Below are 25,560 nucleotides of genomic sequence, written 5' to 3'. Positions count from 1 at the left end.
GAAAGCTGACTGCTTGTATTTGGAAGTACGAATAGCACTGTGTATGATCTTGGCATATAAAACTGAGAATCTTGCCATCAGAAAGTCACGTGAAACATGGAAGGTCCCGGTAAGCCGACATCATGGCCTTTGCTGAACTACCAGTTTCCATGCATGGTATAGAAAGCTCCATTCTCAAGAAGGTTGAACAGATTAGATGCTAAATGTGCCCACATCCATGTACTGAATCTTCTTTGAGCAAACAGGTTAAATCCCAAGCAAGATGCTTCCAGCCCTACACCTGAGGATCTCTATGGCTCTTTTTACCTTATCTATTTCTCAGTGACAGCATAAATGAACAGTACAACTGGGAAGGGCTGGGCTTTTTTTGCTTTATTTTAATTAGACAAGGCACTCAAGCTCTTGGAGAGAAACCAAAGCAGCTCTTTGTGCAAAAGGAGACAATTCTGTCTTGAAGTAATAACTTTTCCCCAACATTCAATCTGACCACCAGAAGCACACCACAATGTCAAAACACCAAAATGGATTGCAGACCCCAAAGGCTTTGGTTCAAAGAAGCACAAGAGTACAACCCCCACACCGTGTGGAAAAAATATAAGAATGTAACAGTATGCAAAGTTTCTGTTAGGCCTTGGGGAGAGCAGGAGGGAGAAGTGTATAGGAAAAGTAAGATGGACAAAGTTCATTTTCTGATCTGACACATCATGATAAGGAAGTAAAAATAAAGAATTTAAATGACCTTTGCAAAAGAACAGAAGAAGCAGATGAGCTCTAATCAGATTATTTAGGTTTGTGCAATTTCATAGGTGACAGAGAAGTCAAACAAACATTTGCTTTCTACACTACACAGAGCTGAGCAATCTTAACTTCGTATTTAAGGGATGTGCATGGTAAAGACGCTTAGCAAAGACAACTGTTTCCCAGGAAGAATTAGTAGAGTTGAAATCAGCCAGATCAGCAAGCTCAGCTACAAGACAAGAAGTGCATCTGGGAAAGCGCACGTTCAGTCTTCTTCCTTGCGCTCAGTCTGCATTACCCTCACACGAGACAAAAGAAAATTATTTGTAGAATTAACTACACACTAAGATTAGTACAAGACTCCAACAACTTATTGAGCAAGTTCTTAGATTCATTCCACACTGTGAGAATGATATTCATTCCCTCCACGGGTTTGTCCCATAGGTGAAACACCAGTTCTGGAATTTTTATCTTTCACTGCAAAACCCACAATTAAGGGATCGCTGCTAGCTCCATCAAAAAATATGAGGCCAAGCAACACCTACTTCCACAGCTCCTCACTGTCCTTAAAGTAGGAGGAACATGAACCTTCTGCACAGGCTTGTCCTGTCCAGGAAATCTCAGTGTCCATCTGCTGACAGAAAAAAAATGTGCATTTGTGTAACTTGTACTATTTCTGCATTTCCAGAAGCCGTCATCACTACATGGAATGATTAATGTTCCTTAAAGGACTTCAAGAGTGGTCCAATGGGTAAGTGCTGAATCCAGTACACAGAACTGGCCAGCACAGAACAAAGCAGTATTTTACTTTACAAATCAAAGGTTACAAAGGCTGTAAAACATACATATACCCAAACTGCTGGAAATTAACCACTAGAGTCAGATTAGATTAGTTCTGTTTGGCAGCCCTAGATTGAGGGGGCTGTATCCCACCCCCACACACCCGCATACTTCCCACTGCTCCCATTAATTAATTAGAGAGGAAAAAAAGGACATTTTGGCAAGAACAACCTCTTAAAAAAAAAAAGCATATTTCTGAGATCTGTGAATATAAGACCATCCATACAGTTACAAAATCGAAAGGTAGAAAGCTACAGAAAGCTGAAACAGAAGAATGCTGATTTCCAAATTGATGGTTTAAAACCTCTCTGCACACGTAGAAATGGAAGGTCTGAAGGCTTCCATACGATTCTTTAAAAAGCAAGCCTAGCTCTGCTTTCTTTTCAAACTGAATAGATCTCAGTAATTCTATTGGGACCAGAAATTGTCATAACACATGTAGACTGTCTACTTTTAATGATCCTCATGAAATACTTCTACTCAAAGTATTCCTACTAAAAAAACTTGACAACTTCTCTACAGTCCAAAAACCAATGAACAACATGAATTTTGCTATACAGTTCTAAGCCTGCTGAGTCAAACACAACATGAGACATCAACAGGAAGGGATGGGAGGAGGCTGACATGAAATCACATCTAATGTGCTCACAAGCGTTCCCAGTGCCCAACCTCACAAAGCAGCTTTCAGTCAGAATACCTGAGTCTAACTGATGCAATTAATAGATAAAATGCATGTGTAGTCACTTTTTTCACAGTCTCCTGCATTCCTGCAGATAAGTTACAAAACTGCAATATGTCTACAAAATTATATATCACTTTCAGCCAAACCAGCAGCAAATTCTCTCCCACCATTCATCTCAACCACCGCTTGAACAGGTTGTTCAAAGTGCTCAATAAAAACTAAGACACCGTACAACAGACACTTTGCTGCCACTCCCTCCTTCTAACAGGACACAGCATAGCTTGGCTGTTTGGAATGAGATCCGACTGTCAGTAACAACACTGACAGCTTTACTTCTACCTGGGACAACACTGCATTCACTGTTTATTTCACTTACCATCTGAAACACCATAAGCTCTTAAGAAAAAGTGGTGCCAAAACCAGATGTTTCAAGTACAGTGTGAATAAACCAGAAACCTGTTGGCTTATTCCTTCTCTCTAGACACTCCTGTGCTTTAAGACAACTTTCTGCATTCCTGGTATTTAATTAGTGTTTAGTAAGACTGACAAAAGGAGTCCTGGTTCACCAGAGCCCTGTAAGTATCATGGTCACACTATGATTATTCTCTGAACCACACCATCAATACCAGGAAAAAACAGCTCAGTATTGCACAGTTTTTCCATCCCAGATCCAAAGCACAGGGATTAGATTTAAGACTGACGTGACATCTCCAAATGAGAGACGCTTTCTCAAAGGTTTTGTTTAAGCCAGAAAAGGTGTCATACAGCATCTCTCCTCACACCCTGAAAAGTAAAGTGACTTGAAGATTAAAATGCCACCACTGGAAGGACTGCTAAGATCCAGCCTATGCTGGCACCCAAATGGGGAGTGGATGAGCTTCCGTGTTAAAGACATATTTGTCAAGATTAATTAAGTCTATGTCATCTGAAAACAGTAGAAACATGTATTTCAGCGTTTCCCCAAGAAAGAAGCTCTCCATCTTATCTCGTGGCTCTGGGTTACTGGGGTTCTGAACATTGTTAATAGAAGTATAACCACCTGTAGGAACCTGCAAAAAAAAAAAAAAAAAGCATTTTGTATATTTCTATTATCAAAAATAATTTATTTTAACCTTTTATCATGCAGATGCTCTTGGAGAAAAACAAGTGCTAGTCAGCAGAATTAGTTCTTGTTTTTCATTTCCACATAAAAATCAGTTAGAAAAATTCTGTGCAATTCAAATCAAACCACTGAACATATCACCAGAATAAAATAAGGTAAAATGTCAAATTATGCTCCATTTAAAGATATGCAGCAAAACCACACCACTGAAGTTTGTGGAAGGACAAAGGTAAAGGAAATAATGTGCAATTACAGTTGGTCAGAGCACCATACTTATCTGTGGCCTCTTAAGAAGATACTTTATCACCACTGGCACTACACTTTCTCAGCACATCAAAGTGGACTCTCCACAGCACTCTCATTAGAATAAATACACAAAAAACCTCTATTAAGGCATTAATGCACTTCCCACGACAGTTTGTATCTGGCAAGCAAGGATCATAGCACAGATTCAAACAGCTTCCAAGAAGACAAATGTTTTGGTAGTTTGCACAGAGATTCTTGCTTTTACTTTTTAATCAATGTAATAGTACAATCACTGAAATAACTTGTAACCATTGTGTGCATCTCTGACTGTAAGACACTGCATGAACTGACTTTGTTTTGTTCTTACAAGACTTCCCATGGATATTTGAGGGCTTTTGGGAGACAGAATCCTAGAATCATAGGGGTTGAAAGGGACCTCAAGAGATCATCAAGTCCAACCCCCCTGCCAAAGCAGGTTCCCTACACCAGGTCACACAGGTAGGCGTCCAGGCGGGTCTTGAATATCTCCAGAGAAGAAGCTAGAGAAGCTAGCTTTCAGAAGTTCTTGTTAGAGAGCAAGTGAATACAGTCCTGTAAGAATGACAGCATTATGAGCTGACCTTACCCGTGTGTATTTATTGAAGTTCTGCAAGATTTCCCAGCCCCAGTCTTGGTATTTCTTATTTCCAGTGAATCTGTACATATAAAAAAGGCTTTCCACAGTTTCTGGTCGCAGTAAATTGTGCCTATCTGCAGGCTGTGTGAGAAAAATCAGAAAGCCAAGAATTCAGACCAGTAGTTCCTCCAAAAGCACATACAGAGAGAAAAATAGCAACTCCCATCCCCATCCACCCCAAGAGTTTTCTACACATAATTTAGAAGCTAAATACTCTGCTGAGGTAATTAAAAACAAGGACTAGGGTACAAATGCAAAGCAGTACAGCAACAGAACAAGCTGTTTTACAAAGTACATAACCAATGTCTGCTAGGATATCCAGCAGCAGAACAGAAATAAGAAGGGTCACCAAACTACAGCTGATGACATTTGGCTGTTCACCTTGATTTCTACATCTCTGTGGCCCTTTTGTGCATGGAGATTGAAATGCACGATCTCTGGACTCAGGCCTGTCTCTACTTGAGCATACATCTGGTAACATGTTTCTATCAGGGCTTCAGCCAGCTTCATATGATCTGCAGTCAACCCGTTGTGTGCTCCTAGAGCCAAAGTCCCAGGCAGAAAACAAACCAAGTGATCCTGTAAGACAAGACAACTCTTAGTAGGAAAAAAAGGCATATAAATCAAGTGAAGTAGGGTTAACATTACACTATTGGAATTATGACCTTTTCCCCCCTGACATTTCAGGTACCAAGATCTTGAGGGTAAATGTTAACAATCTGCTGTAACGCAACACAGAACAGAAAGCATTATTACAGTACTATCTCAAATCTGAAAAACGTACAAGTCCACATGTTTTATCTCAGCTATCTGAAAGAAAGGTGGTAGGTAGGGGGAAGGGAGAGGCAGTGGTCACTTTAAGGGTTCTCTATAAAGAACTAAATAAGGGAACTTAAATACGAACTTAAAATGGCACACAAACATTGCTATAAAGTCAGCATGAGAAAAAAAGAGAATCGCTTGAGGCAGCACTTAGGAGACATCCTAGTGGATCTCAAAGTCTGAGTATCTTCACAAAAATAATGGCTAATAAACCAGTGTTCAACAACACAATAAGGAAGATTATATTCCTTAAAAATACCATTGTTTGAAATATTTAAATAATATTTTAGCAATTATTTAAATGTTTTAAAATGTATTTTTAAAATAATAATATTTAAAATAAACCTAAGAAATGAGCTCCTTGAGTGTCAGTGAGTCACCTTTGAACAAAAACTGAGATGAGACCACAGAGCAAGAAGAGACAGCCGCAAGAAAAAGCCTTGAGGAATGGGGAGAGCTCAGAAGCAAGACCTGAGCCTGACATAATCACCACAGTATTACTGCAAGACAGACAACACTTGCAGAGACATAACAATTTACATTCCATGCACTGATACAAGTGGAAAACACAGTCAAGATTTTAAACATATTTCTGCCTGAAGGCATGTCCCTTTCTTGCAATTCTGCTATTTATGATGCAACACAGCCATAAGAGCACCATGCTTCTAGCACAGGAAGGAGCCAGCTCCCACTCCCACTCCTACCTCTGCACACTGCACTGCTAGCTGAGTGCCAGACTGCAAACTATACACGTCTGGCTCTGGTGTGTCACGGACAAGAGGCACCTGGGGGTGAGTGTGCAGAGTCCTCTTGGTTACTCCCCCAGCACAAAATGTGAGCAGTGAAAGAACCACAGAGACATTAATTTCTCAGCTTTTGCAAGGTACAGCAAACAATGTCTTCCAAGGACAAAATAAATGCTAACACCACAAGAGATGCTTACATTTGTAAGCAATGAAGTCTTCCCAACTGGCCAGGTCAATTGAACATGTTGGAAAACAGCTTCGTGTAAAATGCCCAGGAGTGTGCTCCAGCAGATTTCAATCTGCACTAGAAGACTGACTGTCCTCTCTCCAGAGGTATTATCTCCACTGATATTATAAATATAAGAATTAAACGTTACTGTCGCATACAGAATTTCAAATGATTCTTAACCTTCAGAATGAATGCTCCAGTTTACCACTCAAACACAGTACACATGCCCTGATGCTCAAGCAGCATAGGTATGAACTGTCAAACACTTTGTCCAATTCCATGGGAATTGCTTGAGGTTAGGCATAAACATGGGAGACTGACATCATGCTGCAAAAACAGAGCTGAACACTGTATCAAGAAACAAAACAAGACAAAGAATTCCTCAAAGCTCCCTAAAGGGATTGAAGAAGTGCACACAAGGCTACAGATACATCAATAATGCACCCCTCATCTTATAAAACAAAACAAAAAAGCCAAACACACACACTATTTGTACTTGCATAAGATCTTTAACAGAAAGATTTAAAAAACACATTTTAAAGAGCATGACTATACAGATTAAGAGCAGGATATAAGCTGAATAAATTTTCCCAATAGTAAATGGCATACTGCTTCAACTACTAACCCACATGCAGAAAAAGAAAGAAGCATAATGAACGGAGAGAACAGAGAACACTCCAAAATTCTAATTTTTTTCATTTTTTAGAGCAAGAGAGGTCAACTGCTTGTTTTCAAGGTAAATCTGAAAAGTCAGGTATATTTTTAAATTTTTATATTTCTAAATTATGGAGAGCAAGTAGTGTACAAAACTGAGACACTGTCTCAGCTGTTTCAGACACCGGGATTTTATGACAAAGGAGGGTGGGTTGGGTAGAATTCAAATCAACACCAAAATGTTAACTTTCACATGAATGTAAACGCAGTTACTAGAGTAACTAAGAAAGGTAAATATAAGTCAAAGAGAAGGCCCCCAGGTGACCATTATCCTCATACATTGCTACATACATCCATACAGACTGCAGCCTTTGAAAACAAGCCAGCATGAGCCTGGTGGAGCTGCAGCAATTCTCCCACTGTCATGGCAGTGTTCTTTACACCTCAGCAACATGTAAACTGTAAAAGTTGTTGCTAGTCATCTTCCAGTAATGGCTCACAAAGCCAAAGGAAACATCTTTGCTCAGAAAGCGATTGCTACAGGTCACATTTTGTCTGAAAAGCTGCATGTGAGAGCACCACAGCTTTGCACTTGTGTAGGTTGATTTTCTTTCTGTGGTGGCATTTTTGCTCATTTGCTTTTGTTTTTACATGCAGATCTACTCTTACCATCTTGGCACTGAAATGGCCATGAGCAAGCTCTCCTACAAAGGTAAGCTTCTTCGGTTGTGATCTCTGAAGAAGATGCTTTTTCACACCTTCTATGGCTCTCACATAGTCCTCCAACAATCTGTGAATTAAAACCATTCCCAATTGGTTCACATACATACAGAACACTTTTAATCATAGCTGATGATGTAGATTTATTAGCTACAGCTACCACATAGCTATGTTGGGCTTCTTTTTCAAGTAACTCCTAAGTAACAAAGTAAGCATTACTCCAACTCTGTTTCCAAACGGAAAACTAGATTTTAATTCAGAAATGCTTAGGAGTACTGTAATCACAGAAAATCCCATCTGGTTAACAATGCCTTGGATACCTGCAGTGCAACCTCCTGCTCCGAAGCAGGCAGGATTTTAATCAGGTTGCTTGGAAGGTTATCCAGTTAATTGCTGAACATCTCCTAAGCAATGACTTCAATCAATCTTACCCAGTGTTTGACTACTAATTATGAATCACTCTTTCACATTATTTAATGGTATTTTCCATTGTTTTAAATATTTTTATATGAGAAAATCATTTTGACTAATTCCATTTTGTGGCTCACAGAATACCATCATGGCCTAAAAGACAATGGTTCTCAGTTTACAGGAAGGCATGGCCTGTAAAATGCCATGATGCAAATTACATAGAGATAGATAAATCTGCTTCCCAGTGCCTCACTGGATGCAGTGAACTCACTGACATGAAACACATCCAACTCAATTAGCTTATAAGGACAAAAAACTGCTTGATTTTTTTCTCTCCTTGTTTTGGAAGAAGCCTTCAAACATCTCTAATTCCTCTACTTCTAATACACATTCTTCTCCACTTAGCCAGGGCAGGTAAGAGGAACTTAAAGATCTAAGGTAATGCTTAAACAAATGTCAAACTTCCTAAAAAGTTAGATGTAACAGACCAAACTTCCCTAACAAACCCAGAGAATGGTTGGACAGCTGATGAAAGGCAGTACCATTTAGAAAGGCAGCTTGTTTATGCTTCATATTTAAGCGCAAAGACTTGAATCATTTCTCCTGTCCATAATGTTCATTACATCTGATGTGATGATTTCTAAGGAGGAGGCATTTTGAGAGCAAGTCCAATTCTCCAACTGTTTTAACCTCAACTTACTACAGGTCATCACACACCTGTTTTTTAAAAAGTGAGCTACTTCAAGTTGACTGTTACATAAACGTTATATTTCTTCCATTATTCAACTACAACAGAAACATGTACAGACTGTATAATTTTTATATCAGTAGGAGACGTAGATAGAACTTACTCATTTTCTGTTTTCCCACCCTGAATCCACTGCTTGAGCAAATACTCATAGTAGCTGTCAGCTCTGGCTCCAAGAGTGTAGACACCTAAGTGAGTGAACTGCCCACTGTTGGTGTTTATGAACATAGGCACCAGTCCATCATTTTTCCCTGAAAGGTTGTGAACATGTTTCATCACCTCATCAACAGCTTTCTAAAAGAAAGAACAGTATAAACATAAATTACATGCCTACAAATGACATGAAAAACTGTGGATTGTAGCTTCCAGACAATAACAAATCTTTAGTTATTCATCTTCAAATAAGCTCAGCTCATGGGATGTAATAAACAGAGTATTTCAAACGTTCTAATTATCAAAGCCTGATGTTCTGGGTATGTGTAAGTACTCTGAAGTAATTAAAACTCTTTCGTTCCCAAATTCAAAGCTCAAACGTATCCTTGGGTGCAGAAAGCCCACTCAAACACCAGTACTTCAGTGTGAGTCTATGATCTGACTCATACATATTTTCAAAGTCCAGCAAAAATAATTGCACGACCCATATTATCCCTAAAGCTTATTTCATTAACTGCAGTCTTCAAAACACGAGCTCTGAATACAACTTAAAAACAACAGAATAACATTACCAAAAAACAACTGTGGAAATTATTCTTTTCTATGGAATTATTTTTGTTTTTAAATAAATTCTTCTTATACCATAACTCAGAATCTAATGTAAAATTATTTTAATCCTTTAAAGGGCAACAACAAGATTTTTTTCTTAGAATTTACATAATGCAATGAAGAAATCACACGCAGAATACTAAAAATATTAAGCAAGGGTCAGCTTCGCAGCCCACATTTAGCATAATTTGTTTTCAAATCTGATAACAGTGTCAAACAGAAATATCAATACTAAGAGTGAAAGGACACACAGGAGGAGATGGTTGTCTTGTTTTTTTAAAAATAAAAAGCTATTCCCGAAGAAGAAAAATAATTATCTCCACCATTACCTTTTGGTATTTAAGAAATTAATTGGAATGACTGAAATTTTCTTTTCTTCACCTACAGTTTTAACAATTCATTTAACATCAGAGTGACTACAAGTGCTGGTGGTGGTAAGTACAAAGAAAAAATAAGAAAAAGGAGTAAAATCAACTGGTTCTTCCATACCTGGTACTTGTCATCCCCAGTAAGACGAGAGAGTTCTCTGAACTCCAGCTGAATACTGGTCACCTCTGCCACAGTGCTGTCAGATGTCCAGCGAGGCGGATGTGCAGTGCCCCGGCCAATGTTGACATCAGAATATGGAACTTTGGAAGGCGTCTTGAATGCTGGCATAAGCCTGTTCCCAATATCTTTCTGAAGAAAACACAAGAGTACAGGATAAAAAAGAAAAGTAAACAAACACAAACTTTTAGGTTTTCTTTCTACAACCAGATGAGGATAATAGTAGCCTAGCTTTAAGTTGCGAGAGAAAGACAAGAATTAATTTGGAAGAACAGCCAGAGTTTCTACCTTATTCCTAGTATCATATGTTTCAACCAAGCCTGCAGTCTCTACACAACATGACTTAATGCTGAAATCATTGACCGTGTTTAATTTAAGGGGGTGGCTGGTGCCGTTAAGATGCACTGAAAAGGTGACAAAAATGAACCAATACTCTTTTCAAGCCATTTATTTAACATTTTGTTTCATAAAATTCCTTATAACAGTCAGCTCTTCATCAACAGAAGAATCTACAAGGAACATCTGAAATAGTATCTAGTAAAAAACAGCAGAGCTATAACTTAATCCAGAAGGCAAACAAGTGCAGGCTTGAAAAATTAATGGTAAATGCCCCTCCCACCATTCTAAATACGAAACAGTTGCAAAAAGGCAACACTTAACTTCCTGGTGAACCATCCCCTGCCATTTTCCACTATGATAAACTGATCCAATTTAACTTCCAGGACTAATTACTCACAGCTTTTTCCAGGAAGAGGCTATCTCCAGAAAGATGGTAGGTGCTCAGCAAGCCACCCAGGATACGAATAGTGCTCTCAAACAGGTTCACATCCACATTTTTATCAAAGGCTAAATCATTTGCTATCCATTTTCTTGCCTCTTCAAACTCTGTAAAGTGTAAAATACAGTACAGTTATGAACCTCTAGTGCTAGGGACATTAGCATATATATATACATTTGGCAGTGTAAGGTAAATAACTCCCAATGATGGTACGCCACAAGGGGATAGTATAGAGGATGGTATATTTTAAGTAGTTCTATATAAACAGTATACAGATAATACAAAGAGAAGATGGCTCACCTTTATGATGACAAGGCTCGCAGGGGACTCCACGTGGGAGGGATCTCCAAGAAGAGATCCTTCCCTGGTGGTGGTCAGCCCTTAAATGGGGTTTGGGAGAGATGGAACCAGGCTCCACCCCTTCCACTCACACAGGTATATCACCTTCACCTGTGCCCCCATGGCTGACTCGGTGCTCACCTCAGGTTGCCAATCAGTGGTTCAGGCCGTGATTCAGCAGTTCCCATACACTCCACCCTTTCACGACATGAACCACTGATCAAGCAACCATAAAGTGAGTTCCCCTTGATACAGAGACCCAATACATCGCGACGCTTACATAATTGCCCATCGCAACGCATGTTGATGTAATCCGAGATGAGTGATGATTGGCGCATCCGTCGGACTCTTCTTCGGGCCAGTGCTCGGTGGTATCTACTGGAAGCATGTAATCACACAGTGCAGGTCCATCTTATATGTCATCAGTCCCTGTTAGACCATCACCAGATGCTTCACATGGTCTTATAACAACTCTGGAACACTGCAGTATTGTTTTGGTTCCTTCTGGCGACTCATAGACTTATGGGGAGTAATACAAGTGTTTTAGAGGTACCAAGAGGGGAAGATCCGCTCTCCAGGATAAGATACAAACCGTATTCCTGTCTTGGGTTAACACTTCAGCTTGTACAGGGGCACGCCCTGGCCGCCTGTACCAAACCCTTTGACCCGATGTCTGTGGCTGTACGATTATATCAGGCACCAAAGGGGGTGTCCTGATCTGCCACAGAGACATGATAGGGGTCCCCTTAGCAATGAAGACTGGAGTGTTAACCATTATTTCAATAGGCCATGTACCTATTACCGGAGGGGCTACCGAACCCCCCACCTCCAATATTCTCCCCCAAGGTGCAAGTAGGCCGCACCATCGTGGTCATACCTGCACCTTCCAGGGCCATTTTATTTTATTGGTACCTGGTTTTAGGTCCTCAGGGGCAGGGAGCAGAAGATTGTTCTCACGGCCAATCTGAGGTTTCACTTCATTATCGGTGCCTGTAATTTGGATCCTAAGTGGGGAGGCCCATGTTGTTTGTAACATTTTCAAAGCACTGGGTCTGCAATCTCTAGGTCTTTCATTCAGGTCCCGCAGGGTCTCATGGAGTCTCTTTGTCCACCCCTGCAGGGACTGAGAGTCTGTCTTCAGGGCAGCCTTGAGAATACCATTGTAACGTTCGATAAGGCCTGCCCCCGTTGGATTATATGGCAGGTGGAATCGCCACTCAATATTATTTTCTTCTGCCCAGCGTTGTATCACTGCACCCGTGAAATGACTTCCTTGGTCGCTCTCGATGACTTGCGGTGTCCCGTAGGCAGCCATCAGCCTTGTGAGTGCCTTGATAGTGTATGCCTGGTTGACTTTTGGTACTGGATAGGCCTGCATTAGCCCACTCGCGGTGTCGACACAGGTTAGGGCATATCTCGCCCCCTCAGACCGAGGGAGGGGCCCAATATAATCAACCTGCCACCTCTGTAGAGGATTGTGTCCTCTAGCAAGATGGGCTGTAGTTTCAGGCAACGACCTCGGTCTTATCTTAGAGCAGGCGTCACAGTCTCGGCATGCTTGAGCGATGTCCGATAGTTGTACGGGCAGTCCCCACGCTTTAGTGGCTGCCCACATGGTCTTCTGCCCAGCATGCCGCAGCTTTTGATGTAGCCAGTAAGCGATATTCTCAGATGGCGAGTTCTCAACCCATCTAACTGGGGCCAGAGTGTCGGCTTCATCATTTCCGGGTGGCTGTAGGGGTTGATGACCAGAAACATGGTAGACACACACAGTTCTGTGTTTGACTGCATTCCATATGTCTAACCACATATCTTTGCCCCAGATCGGTCGGGAGTGGATAGTCCAATCCTGGGTGGCCCACTGTGTGATCCAAAGAGTGAGCCCCCGATACACAGCCCAACTCTCTGTGCAAATATTCAGGATACCATCACCAGGTTCTTTGGTGATAACCATCCACACCGCCCGCAGCTCTGCCCACTGGCTGCTTTGACCATCCCCCTCTTCGAACCAGATTGTGTCTGTGGCAGGATGGTATGCTACTGCTCACCACTTACTTGGGTTGCCCTTGCTGGACCCATCCGTGTACCAGGCATCTTCAGGAATAGGATATTTTCCTTCCTGGACGGCACTCTTCTGTGGTGGAGCAACCGAAGTTTGTTTTGGTGCATCACTATGATACGTTACTGGGCCAAGAATCTTCTGAAGCTCTTCTTTCAATGGTGAGGAAGACAGACTACTCCTCTGACTGAGATAGGCGACCCATCGTGCCACCGTCTGCGCCTGGGCCACCCCCGTCTTAGGAAGGTGGGTCAGATCTCTTACGCACCCCTGGATTGGCAATGTAGTCTTGACTATAACTTCGGCCGTTTGGGTTATTGGCTCTACCGCTTGTAATGCGGAATAGGCAGCCAATAACTGTTTTTCAATCATACTATATCTTTCCTCTGCTCCATGCCACACCTGAGACCAAAATCCAATGGGGGTCCGAACAGAACTCTGACGTTGCCACAGGCCCCAGCCAAAGCCATCTTGAGTTACGTGAACATCTAGCTCAGCTGGGAGGGTAGGATCAAATATACCCAGTGCCTGGGCTTGTTTAACCGCCTGTTTCGCCTGTTGGAAAGCATCCTGTTCTGTTCTCCCCCAATCCCATAATTGGCCCTTTTTGGTAAGTCTATTTGGTAAGTCTATATAAAGGTCTCAGCAGCTGCGCCAAATGAGGTATAAAGGAACGCCAATATCCCAATATACCCAGGAATTCCTGCAGCTGCTTTGGTGTTGTAAGGACTGGAAATGCCTGAACCTTATCTATGACGGCATCAGGTAATACTTTGGTCTTTCCTGACCAGACTACCCCTAGAAATTTTACGGACAGTCCTGGACCTTGCACTTTTTGAGGATTGATAGCCCATCCTCTTTCACTTAGGTAGGCAGTTAATGAATCTGCTGCCTCCCCTACTGCTTCCAGTGAGTCGGATGTTAACAGGAGGTCATCAATATAGTGGTATAGGTTCACATTGTTTGGTTTCCTCCAATCAGCCAGGTCACGTGCCACCAAATTATGACAGTACGTTGGTGAGTGCACATACCCCTGTGGCAAGACCTGAAAGGTCCACTGCCTGCCTCCCCACGTAAATGCAAATGGATCTTGTGATTCTTTAGCAATAGGTATGCTAAAAAACGCATTCGCTAAATCCAGGACACAATGGTAGATTTTGATTTCCCTACTAAGAGTGTCCATTAAGGAGGCAATATTGGGTACGGCTGCATGGATGGGCGGCGTGACCTTATTTAGTTCCCTATAATCCACCGTCATTCTCCATGTTCCATCCGACTTCCGTACTGGCCATATGGGGGAATTATATGGGCTGTGTGCAGGCCTTATAATACCTACTTTCTCTAATTCCTGCACTGTCTTTGATATTTCTTCTTGCCCACCCGGGAGTCTGTACTGTCTTACATTAGTAATCCGGCGTGGTTCTGGCAGACAAATGGGCTCATGTTTCGCATGGCCCCTCAATATTGTCCGTATTGCCCGGATACTAATGTACCTCTGCCGTAGTCTGAACTCTCCCACAGTTGTCTGGAGAGCCAGACCCCATAGAATGTCTATGCCCAAGATATATTCTGGAATTGGGGCAATCGACACCTTATACTCCCGGGGCAGGAGACGCCCAACCCCCAATTTCAACCACGTCTGGGTGACTGGAATAGTCTGTCCCCCAAACCCACCAATCATCACTCTATTACCCTTAAATTTTGTTGGGTCTCCATATATAATTGATGTTTCTGCGCCAGTATCCACTAGAGCCATCACCTTCTGCACATTTGTCCTGGACCAGAATATTGTTAGTTCTACATAGGGCCTCCGGTCACATCTGGAGGCCCTATGGGGACCAGAGTTTTCCATTAATCCATGAATTTTGCCAGATCTAAGTCTTTTGCCACAAGTGGCTCAGGCACTGTAGCCCGTGACACCTGCGGATGTTTTTTTCTTCTGTTCGGTATTATAAAGTCAGCCAAATTCCAGGTTGTTGTCAGTGTTTTTTCTATAATTCGTACTCCCGATTTTCTGGGAGCACTCTGAAATTTCTGATCATTTCTAAGCTGTTTCCACAGCTGCAACAAAACATGGTTGGGTTGCCCATCAATTTTGGTAAATGCAACCCCAGCCCGTATGAGATCATTAAACATAGTCCTCCGGGATACCCGTACGGGGCCTGATCGGGGCATCCGTGGAGCAGGCTTTTTAGTTCTAATAGGGAAGGCCTCAGCGTCTTCCACTATACGAACATTGCACCTGGTTCTTATGCGCTCCGTCTCCCCTAAATCTGCCACTAACTGGGCTGCCTGCTGTACGATGGCTTCTGATGCCACCAACGGATTTAATATGGAAACCAACATCCCATATAGGTGGGAGGGGGCCTGCTGTAGTATCAGATCTCTCATGCCCGCTGTAAATTTTTCCGTATCGGGGCTTTCAAAAGTGTCTGCATACAGAGCCTCCCTCATACCTAGTTCTCTGATGTAGGTCTGGAGGTCCTCCATAGAGGACCACAAACCAGTATTAAGAGGGATATCGGTTTTGTTGGGCCATGTTAAGCGGCATGCAGCCATCAACCAATCTACAATAGAATGGTTTTCCTCATTATAGTGGATGGCTGCATATAATCTTTGTCTTAAGGCTGGGTTTATCGTTATAGATGCTAATTTTGACATTTCCGTTCCATTTACTAAAACACTTTCAGCTCCTGCATCCCATAACCTTAGGAGCCATGATGGTATGCTTTCCCTTGGTTTCTGATGGAATCGTTGTACTAGGTCCATCAACTCATTAGCTGTATACGGACGAGCAGTTACATGGAGGCAGGTTTCTGCAGGGGGCCATTGGTCAGGAGGCACCCCTGCTGGTCTATCCTGTACCTTTTTTGTTTTTTGAGTTATGATAGGCCGAATCTCGAATGGGTCCATCATAGATGGAGTTTCGAGATCTGCCTTAGAGATCTCTTTCCCTGTCATATCAGAGTCTTCTTCCTCTGATTTTTGGGTGTCTTCTATCGATATATTCCATATTTGTCTCGTGGAGACATTTAGGCCAGGCTTTTTGGTTGTTAATGTACCCAGCTGTTGCTCCAGTTTCTCAATACGGTCTCGTAATAACTGATTTTCAGTCTCCATATTAACATTTGCAGTATCTAACTTGAGTATGGCCATTACTAATGGCCAGGCTACTGCGGAGGCGGCTAACCGCTGCTCCTTGGTAACAAGTATGTCTTTATCTAATCCTAGAAAGTAGTCGGTCAAATAAGACGGGGAGGGAGAGGCAGTCCCTGGAACCCGCATGGGTCCCTATTTCTCAATAATGGACGCCAACCCATAGTAGGGTGACCCCATGAATCCTGGAATTAGACCAGGGATTGTCTGTTCTAGGGGGGTAACGTTCTCCCCCTTGGCCCATTTAAACATATTCCAAATGAAGGACATTATGGATTTAGTATTGCTAGAGCTGCCTGGCTCGCCAAGTGTAAGGTAAATAACTCCCAATGATGGTACTCCACAAGGGGATAGTATAGAGGATGGTATATTTTAAGTAGTTCTATATAAACAGTATACAGATAATACAAAGAGAAGATGGCTCACCTTTATGATGACAAGGCTCGCAGGGGACTCCACGTGGGAGGGATCTCCAAGAAGAGATCCTTCCCTGGTGGTGGTCAGCCCTTAAATGGGGTTTGGGAGAGGTGGAACCAGGCTCCACCCCTTCCACTCACACAGGTATATCACCTTCACCTGTGCCCCCATGGCTGACTCGGTGCTCACCTCAGGTTGCCAATCAGTGGTTCAGGCCGTGATTCAGCAGTTCCCATACAGGCAGTAAGGTATTTGTCTACAGTGATCACAATTTAGTTGGAAAACTAAAGCAAAGAGCACATGCTGGGTCAAGTTTGACTACCATCAGCTCAGAATTACAGAGCTGTTAAGGTTGGGAAAAAAAAAAAACAAAACACTAAGATCATCTACTCCAACTGTAAAACCATCCCCACCAATACTGCTCATTAATCATGTCCCTCAGTACCACATCACCATGGTTCTTCAACACCTCCAGGGATGGTGATTCCAATACCACCCTGGGCAGCCTGTGCCAATAACTGACTATTCCTTCCCAGGAAAAATGTTTCCAAATACCCAACCTGAACCTCCCCTGGCACTGCTTGAGGCCATTCCCTCCCATTTTATCACTGTTACTCAGGAGCAGAGGCTGACCCCACCTTGCCACAGCCTCCTTCCCAAAGCTGTATAGAATAATGAGGTTTCCCCTAAGCAAAAGAACTGCTGTAAAACAGAGTAAACTTCAACAAGAACCCATTTTCAACACATTTAAGTAGCTACTTATTTAAAAGCTTGGTATAATTCCCAATTAATTTTTAATGAAAAAAGCAGCATGCTGACAACCTGATGAAACTTCAAGACAATCTGCTCAATATACAGCTGCAGATATGATCAAGTTCCTGTTTGATTCAGTATTTTATACAAACTTCCAAGGGAGAAAGGACAGAGCAATGTACAATTACACTGTCAAGCCCTCACTAGCAGCTCTGCTTTACCCATCTTGACGTAAGATTGGTGTGATTTACCTAAGTTTATGAAGGGGGCTATCTACCAAGATTAAATAGATACAGTTCCATACATTTTCGAATATTATTTTAAAGAAAAAAAAAAAAACAGAACTAAACAAAAGACTTAAATGTTGAGTAAGCATGTTTTCCGCAACATTTTGGCTTAAAATGTTTGAAACACTTCTAAAAGCAGCATCACTTACAGAATAAAGAAAGAACATGCAATTCAGAAAAGGGGCACTGATTATTCCTCCTCCTCAATCCACTCACACCTTACATAATCTCCTTCAATCCTGACACAAAATACTGATACTACATATCTAACACCAGCTAGATGATCTCTGGCAGACTATCTAAGGCTGATGGGTGCACAATAGCACCAAGATAGCACCAAGATAGCACCAGTATTTCAGTACAGAAATAAATCCAAGTGGCCTATCCATCAATTCCTCAGTTTCTAGCACATACATCCACAATTATATGTAACAGTTTAAAACTCTTTCTGGCCTAAAAAACTAACCCAAGAGCAATAGTGTCTGTTCATACAGGGCTGTGGCGTTTTCATATGTGTGTGTGTGTGTGTGTGTGTATAAACAACATGTATAAATTATACATTATGTGTAAAATTTTATACATATAAAATTCACAGGAAAACTAAGCCTATCAGCCACATGTAAGAAACCTTCCCCTCACAGAACCTTAACTATACACTGCCTTGAATAAAGAAATTAAGGAACAGAAGCAAAAAGAAATTACCTTCTTTCAGGCCTAAAATCCACATAGTATCCAAGGCATCAATTAAGGTAAGCCCAAGTCCAAACCACTCACTGTAAGACTTGGACAAAGGTTTCAGTTCGTCATGGCCCCAGGCAAAATCCTTGTACCCTTTCCATGCGTGGCGGAATGCTTCTATCACAGTCATCTGACGTTCATTTATGGGCACTGCAAAAGGAAAACAGCATCTTGCTCAAGACTTCTGCAGGGGAATGGTACAGCAATATCAAACACCACTTTGCTTAATCATACCCAAATAAACTTTATCCTAAAAGTCTGAACTGTACAGTAAAAAAAAAAACTCATTATTCTTTTCAGCACAACATATGGGATAACTACTCAGTACTATCTCTAGTCAGCAAGTGAAGGAAGCACAGAGAACACACACTCAACATCATTTCTCCAAATGCAGTGTTAAAATATAACATGTACAGATGTGAGATGAGAATTGATAAAGCTCAAAAATGTGAAAAAAAAGGAAACGCCAAAATTAGGACTTCAACTGTAATTCAGCTGCTGCATTGTATGCCTACCAGTGAAGTCCTCACCTCAAGTCATTTACTATACGTACTTTGTTTTCACTCTCCCTATCTAACTCATTTCTATCTGGTAAATTTTAAAGTCAGTTCTAAAAAAAAAGTTCTAGTTCCTCTAGTTCCCTAGAGCTTTTCATTTAAAATAAGGGGGGAAGAAAATTGGTATTTTCTATTTTTGGCAAATCCACATCTTTTTCCACAGTCCAACTTAAGTCTTAGCTTGCAATTAACCACAAAAATTGAACCTATGGTACATATTAAACAACTAAATTCTCAAACTTATAAGCTGAAACTTCAAAAAGTTATGAACAGAATTCTAGAGTGGTAAACTTCAAGCAATGTAACTAACTCCATTAGTATCATGTTAGCTCACACCAAATACATCTCATTGTGCTATACTATATTTATCATATCGGAATTTCCTTACACAAACTGAATAAGCAGAACAGGTTCTTTTCTTCACAAGGACAGTAACTACACAAACAACTTCTACAGCTTCCTGGTGAGTCTTAAAAATATAGTTGAACTTCATTCAGGGAGGAAGTCACTTCCCCTGGATTTGCAGAACAAAAGGAAACACTGACGAAAAAAAAGACATTGTGCCTTTCAAGCCATCTTTCTTCCAAACATCTTTCCTGGCTCTTCCCATAGGAAAAATTACAAAGATTTGGCACCAAAATTTGTTTTCAATACTATTGCAACAGTTTAAGGAAAGCAAAAAGCTAGGCAAGAAAATCAGAATGTGTACTCTACATAACCAAAGCAGAAAAACATGCAGTTCAAATATTTCGGTCCATTCTTCTGTTGTATGCACTGAGATTGAGGAAGAGAGAAGCACCCAAGATTCAGAAGATAAGGGATGAAACCAGAGACACCCCCACAGTGCTCTCAATGCAATAAGATCATCTCATGGCAAGGAAAAAAACAAGTGCAGAATCAGAAGCCTCTCTTGCTTACCAAAACCTTGCTTCAGACTTTCAGAGGAAACAGTTGTGCAACAAAAATGCACAGTTTGGGGGGAAAAAAGCACGCAAGTTCACACGTAATTAAATAAGCCCCTTTGTAGTTATTGTCCTAATAATGTATGGAGAACATGCTATGCACCTAAAAGACAAAGTGTCCAGAAATAGGCTGTTTACAAGAAGGCAGAGGTAGCAGTGAACTGCAGTGAATAGCACATATACAACTCTGCAACCTACTCACACAATCTGTTCACTATAGGCACAGCTAACTGTTTCCTGCTGTGGCATCAAACAGGTGCCAAAACACAAGTTTTACATGTGCATCAGAATAATTTTTATTCAACACTGAAAACCAAGACTTGCAACTCAATCAAAATTCTGAAAACTAACTAGCATGAACAGTGTCATGGCGAAATAAGGTCACTGAAAAGTTTGGTAAACGTCACCTTTTCCACAGTTTTCATTCCTATGCACATATCCTGCTAGAATTCTATTTACTTTATTTAAAACAAAAACAAACAAAAAAGACTACAAAAATGCAAGAGGAGGAACTGGATTTCAACAGTAAAATTAAACAGAAACAAGGGTGCTCTATTTACCTGGATCCTTCTGGCTTTCACCTTCCACAGATGAAGGTTTTTCTGATTCCTTTAATTTACTAGATGGAGGTTCACTGCTTTGGTCAGGTTCAATCACTGCTCCTCTCCAACTGCAAATGCAAGAGACTGACATCAGTATTTCATTCACTCACGCTAAGTCATGCAAATGAATGAGACTTACTTCCCGTTTTTCACTACAATAAAACAGGAGTTGGATTTTGTGTCAAGGGTCAAAACAACCACACTGTCACTAGATAACTGTTCCACTAAAAGAAAAAGTCACCTGCACCAGAGAATTTTTACTGGATTAAGAAAAGTGTCTTACAACAGGCTGCTGGAATTCCATGAAGATCTTAACAAGAGAATTTAATACAGAACTTTTAAAAAGCACTAAGATATTTGAAATTGCTGCATTCAAGTATTTTGTTACCTACCCAATTCTGAAATGATCAGAGCAGCCATTGACAATTAGTGCCACAGAAATGAGAATCGTAAGTAAAACTCATGAATAAACACAAGGGACTATCCACCCACAGTAATCACTTTTAATACTAAGGGGGTGAATACTAAGGCCCAATGGACGGGGCCATGCACAGAAAGGAGTTGTACCACCCTAGCCCACTGTTCCCAAATTTTAATTAAAAGCATCTGCTGAACTACTGGCAGCCTTTTCTATGTCCAACTTAAATATTTCTTTTCAATTATTCCCAAACCAAAAGATTTCAGCAGTATCTTAGGGAATAACCTTTTACCAATATCAACACAGTTACATATAAACAGCTACATATACATCCACAGCTTCCACCAGGTCCACTTACGCTCAGCTTTGTTTACTGGCATGATATCCCTAACCAACACTGTGACACTAGTATAATACTCCATGCCCACCCCAGGAAAAAAAAATAGAATGTAACAGTATAAATATAATAATACAACAACCATAAAACAAATAGAAGAAATGTACACACACTGAAAATTCTCCCACGCATTAACAGTGTCTAAATGCATTAGAAATGCAGATGGTCTAGAAGGACTCCAATCTTCTGCAGTTCTACAGTCTGAAAAGTAGAACCAGAACAGCTTCATATTTACCCAAATTAAATAAATGAAACTATCAATATAAAAAGTTGTTCCCTAAACTTAACAAATATACAGAAGGAAAGAAATACAGTTGATGGAGTGGGGGAGTTAATAAATAAATAGATAAACAAAATTGAGAAAGAAAGCTGTAACTTGCTGGAAACCCTTCTACCTGATAACAGATTTCTCTGTTTTCTCTTGTTTATTAGCCTGGACTGGCTCTTCTACAGCCCTGCTGACATCATGTTGGATTTGCAGCCTCACATCCCTCCATGGGGGCTTGATCTGAAGATTGGAAGGATTACGCCAACCATGTGGCCATTTTGGCTTCTTCTGAGGAGAAAAAAGAAAAAAAAAAAGAAAAAAAAAAAGAAAAAGCACGTGCTCAGCACTTCACACCGATGGTATAATTCAAACCATAAGTCAAAAGCACTAATTCTGATATGCAGAATATGCAGAATTCTAGCATGCAAAATCTGCCTTGAATGGAAGATATACTGCAACAGCTTTGTGTTGGTGGTGGTGTTAGCTCTGGTTTGTTTCTTCATTTAAAAATACATGAGGAAAATACACAAAGAGCAACACAAGCATATGTGCAGCAACCAGCAGTCCTCTACTTTGCTAATCCAGACAGCCAATTCTTATTTCCTTCTTGTCACACTGCCTACAAATGCAGCCCTTCAAAACCTACTGAACACCCACTCTGTTCACTGCTGTTTTTCAAGTTACTGGAAGAGTTGCGCTAACTCAGCACAATTCTGACAGCACCCTGCATGTCAGTCTGCCACTACACCATTTAGGCACCTCACGACTGTGAGACTGACATCCAGAGTACTCTAGGTGCAAACAAATTTATTAAAGCAGGTAGGTGAAGCCTCAAGTGAGAGGTCAGCATGACCCAAAGTCCTAGCACTCTGACATATATCACTGATTATGAAAACGTAAACAGAACACTTAAATCAAACAGTTTAAGCCAGGACACAGACTATGCCCAGAGCCACTCCCAAGATGACAACACTGTGCCCACAGCTGGTCTTTATTGCAAGTTTTAACACTTATTTCCACAACTACCTGCGTCTTCCACAAACACTTCAGCAGGTCTATAAATCCCATTTCTTCTCTTCATACCTGAGGTGAAAGCTCTGGGTAGTCTCCAGCATTGGCATCTGCCTTCTGCGGCGCTGGTAGGACAGCTGGATTTGCCAACTTTAATCCAGGGGTATCTGGTTCTATTTTGAGCTCATCTGATGATTTGTTTGTTAAACCTAGACACACAAAACTGCTCAGCAAAGCTAATCAACAACTTCAGCTCCAGCTAGAAATTTCTAACAGTCCGCATTCCCACAAGAGACACACCTCCAAAAAGCGTTTCTGTTTATCAAACACCAACTTTACAATGCTTAGATACAAAGCATCACTAAGTATTAACAAACTCCTGGCGACAAACGAGGCTGGTGATAGGCATGTGCTTTCTAATTCCTGTTATCCTTGCTTCTCAATACAGGCAGGAGGACTAAATCAAAGGTAAATGTGCCTTCATACTGTAGAAAACCTCGGAACTTCAAATCTTATAGAAAATCAAAACCAAAAGAGACATTGTATCTTACTGCTTAAGGTTTAAGTAACTGATACCAATACATAAAAATGAAAAGAACATTAACGGTCTTCAACCCTTAATCAACTCAAACAAAATATTCCCCAGTTAAGACAACAAAGAGGTATGAAAAATACTTCTGATTAAGCATACCCACTGAAACATCACAAGTGTACTGAAATGAATATAATCAGACACTGACAGAAATAATTAAAACTATTTAGAAGCACTACCAAAATCTCTTAAGTGTAGCACCACATTCAAGTACTTCAGAACCACACAGAAACACGTACTTTTCCAAGGCTCCCCCACGGTTGTATATGAAATGACTCCACAGACCGTCAAGAAGGCAATCAGGACGAGAATTATGCTCCTCTGTAGTCGAGACAGCTGCTTCCATTTCTTCCAGAGAGAAAATAAGAGGAAGATTCAGCAGGACATTAAGAGCCCACTCCACCAAAACTAAATCCCTATCTGTTCATTCAAAGCAACAAATGCAAAACTAAGTTTAATTTTACCCTCTGTTTCCAACTGAGAAGAAGTCCGTTGCTTATTTCCTCTGATGACAGAGATACAACAAAGACAGAAATATAACAAGTTGCCCTATGGCACAGAAGGCTTGGTGAAATATGAGAGCCACATGCTACAAGAGCCCTGGAGAATGCCATACGCTGAGACTGTCAGAGAACATCACCTGCAGCATGCAGCCTTTCAGCACAGCCCTGGCTGGCTGACCTGTGCATCTGCCCAGAAGTCAACTTGAAAACATGCCACAGGACTCTTCCCTTCTGGCTGAGAGCTACTACTGACATGCAAAACAGGGAGAATGTGGCAGGAAAACTAAAAAAAATAACTGTAGCAAAGAAGAAAGGTTTTAAGTAAGCTTCACACCAGCTACTGCCCAGGAAAAGTATGGTACACTGCATCTCAAGAACACATTTGTAGAACTGCCATACAGACCAGTCTGTCAACAGAAAAAAAGTCACTGATCCACACAAAATAAAGTGACCAACAGTATAATAAACAAGACAAAAAGAGAACGAAAAATGAAGTACTTGCACCAAATCACTAGAAGTCATAAACCAAACGCCACATCAATCTAACAGAGAAGTCAAACTGAAGAACTCCAATCCACAGAGAAAGCGGTCAAAGTTACCATTTTGTTGCTTTTCTAATAATAGAAACAAAACGCACCAAAGCAAGAATTTGCTTCCAGCTACTACCTTCCCGAGTAATTAGAGAAAGGGAGCTTTAGCGTTAAAGCCAGGCTTGGCAACATCCCGCAGCTTCCTACGAACCTCTCTGTACCTCACCGCTCTTTCTACAGTTCTCTGTTATTAAGTTCTAGAGGCCACAAACGTGCCAAGGCGGACTATGCCGCCACGCAGGTCGCCAACCCCCCCCACTGGCAGCACCGCAGCCCTGCCGCACGCACCCCGCAGAACGCCTCTCCCGCTCCGCCGCCTCCAGCTCCACAAAAACGTCACATCCCTACTGCAAAAAGACGCTCGGAACGCGCCCCTTCACCCCGTCAGCGCAGTCCCGCCCCGCGCCCGGCCGCCCTCACCCGCCAGCAGGAGCGCCGCCTCCAGGCCTTGCTGTTGTTGTAGCCGCCGGCGCACACCGCCTCCTCCGGGCTGAGGGTGACGGAGATGAAGTCCCGCCTGGGCGGCGAGGCGGCGGCGGCGGTAGCAGCATACATGGCTGCAGCCTCAGAGGCCGCAGCCCGCCCACCCCTTGCCCAACCGCCCGCCGCCACGCGCGCCCTCCGCCATTACCCCGCAGCCTCCGCGCACCGAGCGACGACTGACCGCTCGTTTCCGGGTGTCGCTCTAAACCCGCAGCACTTCCGGGTGCCGCTCTAAACCCGCAGCACTTCCGGTGCTACACGGCGCCCCCAGCAACAGTCGCACGCGCCATAGCGACGGCGGGCGGGGCCTGAGCGAAAGGTGGGGGGTGGTGTAGGGTCCGGGAGGAAGGCAGTGCTGGGCAGGGCCGGCAGGCCTTTACGTTAAGAAACTGATAGATTGCGGAGAACTACCTCTCAGAAACTGGCACGACCCGGGCTGAGAGCCTCTGAATGAAAATCAGGGACTGGAGCAATACAGGCCAGCTGTCGGCCAGGTCTACCAAAGGCCGCCTGAGTAGGGCAGCCTGTGGCAGAGACCTTGCTTCAGCTGCAGGAAATGCAGTGTCTGCAGGCACTTGTCTTGATGGGGGATTTTAACCACCCGGATATCTGCTGGAAAGCAGCATGGCAAACTGAAAGACCCCTGGAGTGTGTTTGAGAGCTTCCTGGTGCAGGTACTAGACAAACCAAGCAGAAGGAAAGTGTCTGTGGAGATGGAGCTCAGCAAC

The 25,560-nt window shown here is 42.1% G+C and overlaps 1 protein-coding gene across 3 annotated transcripts; it reads right to left on the bottom strand.

Annotated features, from left to right (window-relative positions):
* Positions 1–1,035: 1,035 nt before the first annotated feature.
* MAN1B1 (mannosidase alpha class 1B member 1) lies at positions 1,036–25,011 on the bottom strand. Of its 3 annotated transcripts, none has more exons than XM_065737721.1 (13): positions 24,770–25,011; positions 23,496–23,604; positions 22,737–22,873; positions 21,781–21,941; positions 20,529–20,638; positions 18,414–18,599; positions 10,659–10,807; positions 9,866–10,054; positions 8,718–8,908; positions 7,405–7,525; positions 4,666–4,863; positions 4,234–4,365; positions 1,036–3,309 (listed from the first exon to the last, which is right to left on the bottom strand). In XM_065737721.1, the coding sequence occupies exons 1-13, from the start codon at positions 24,902–24,904 to the stop codon at positions 3,106–3,108; spliced, it is 2,022 nt and encodes a 673-aa protein (XP_065593793.1). In that variant the 5' UTR covers positions 24,905–25,011; the 3' UTR covers positions 1,036–3,105. The 3 variants fall into 3 exon arrangements, with proteins under 3 accessions (XP_065593793.1, XP_065593794.1, XP_065593795.1); XM_065737722.1 differs by having other exon boundaries at positions 21,781–21,938; XM_065737723.1 differs by lacking the exon at positions 4,666–4,863.
* Between the last annotated feature and the right edge of the window lie 549 nt (positions 25,012–25,560).

The sequence above is a fragment of the Cyrtonyx montezumae genome, unplaced genomic scaffold, assembly GCF_038088225.1.
Source record: "Cyrtonyx montezumae isolate F1298 unplaced genomic scaffold, pur_monq_1.0 scaffold_20, whole genome shotgun sequence".
Lineage (NCBI taxonomy): Eukaryota > Metazoa > Chordata > Aves > Galliformes > Odontophoridae > Cyrtonyx > Cyrtonyx montezumae.
The sequence above is the reverse complement of the archived record's forward strand: the minus strand, read 5'-3'. Positions and strand labels throughout refer to the sequence as shown.

Bases quoted from the DNA above. Each gene is read 5' to 3' on its own strand.
- MAN1B1 (XM_065737721.1), bottom strand. From the start codon at position 24,904: ATGTATGCTGCTACCGCCGCCGCCGCCTCGCCGCCCAGGCGGGACTTC. The intron at 8,909-9,865 runs GTATGGAAGAAC...TCTTTCTTTTAG, and splicing joins CTGGGGATGACAAGTACCAG to AAAGCTGTTGATGAGGTGAT. The intron at 3,310-4,233 runs GTAAGGTCAGCT...TTTTTTTTGCAG, and splicing joins ACTTCAATAAATACACACGG to GTTCCTACAGGTGGTTATAC.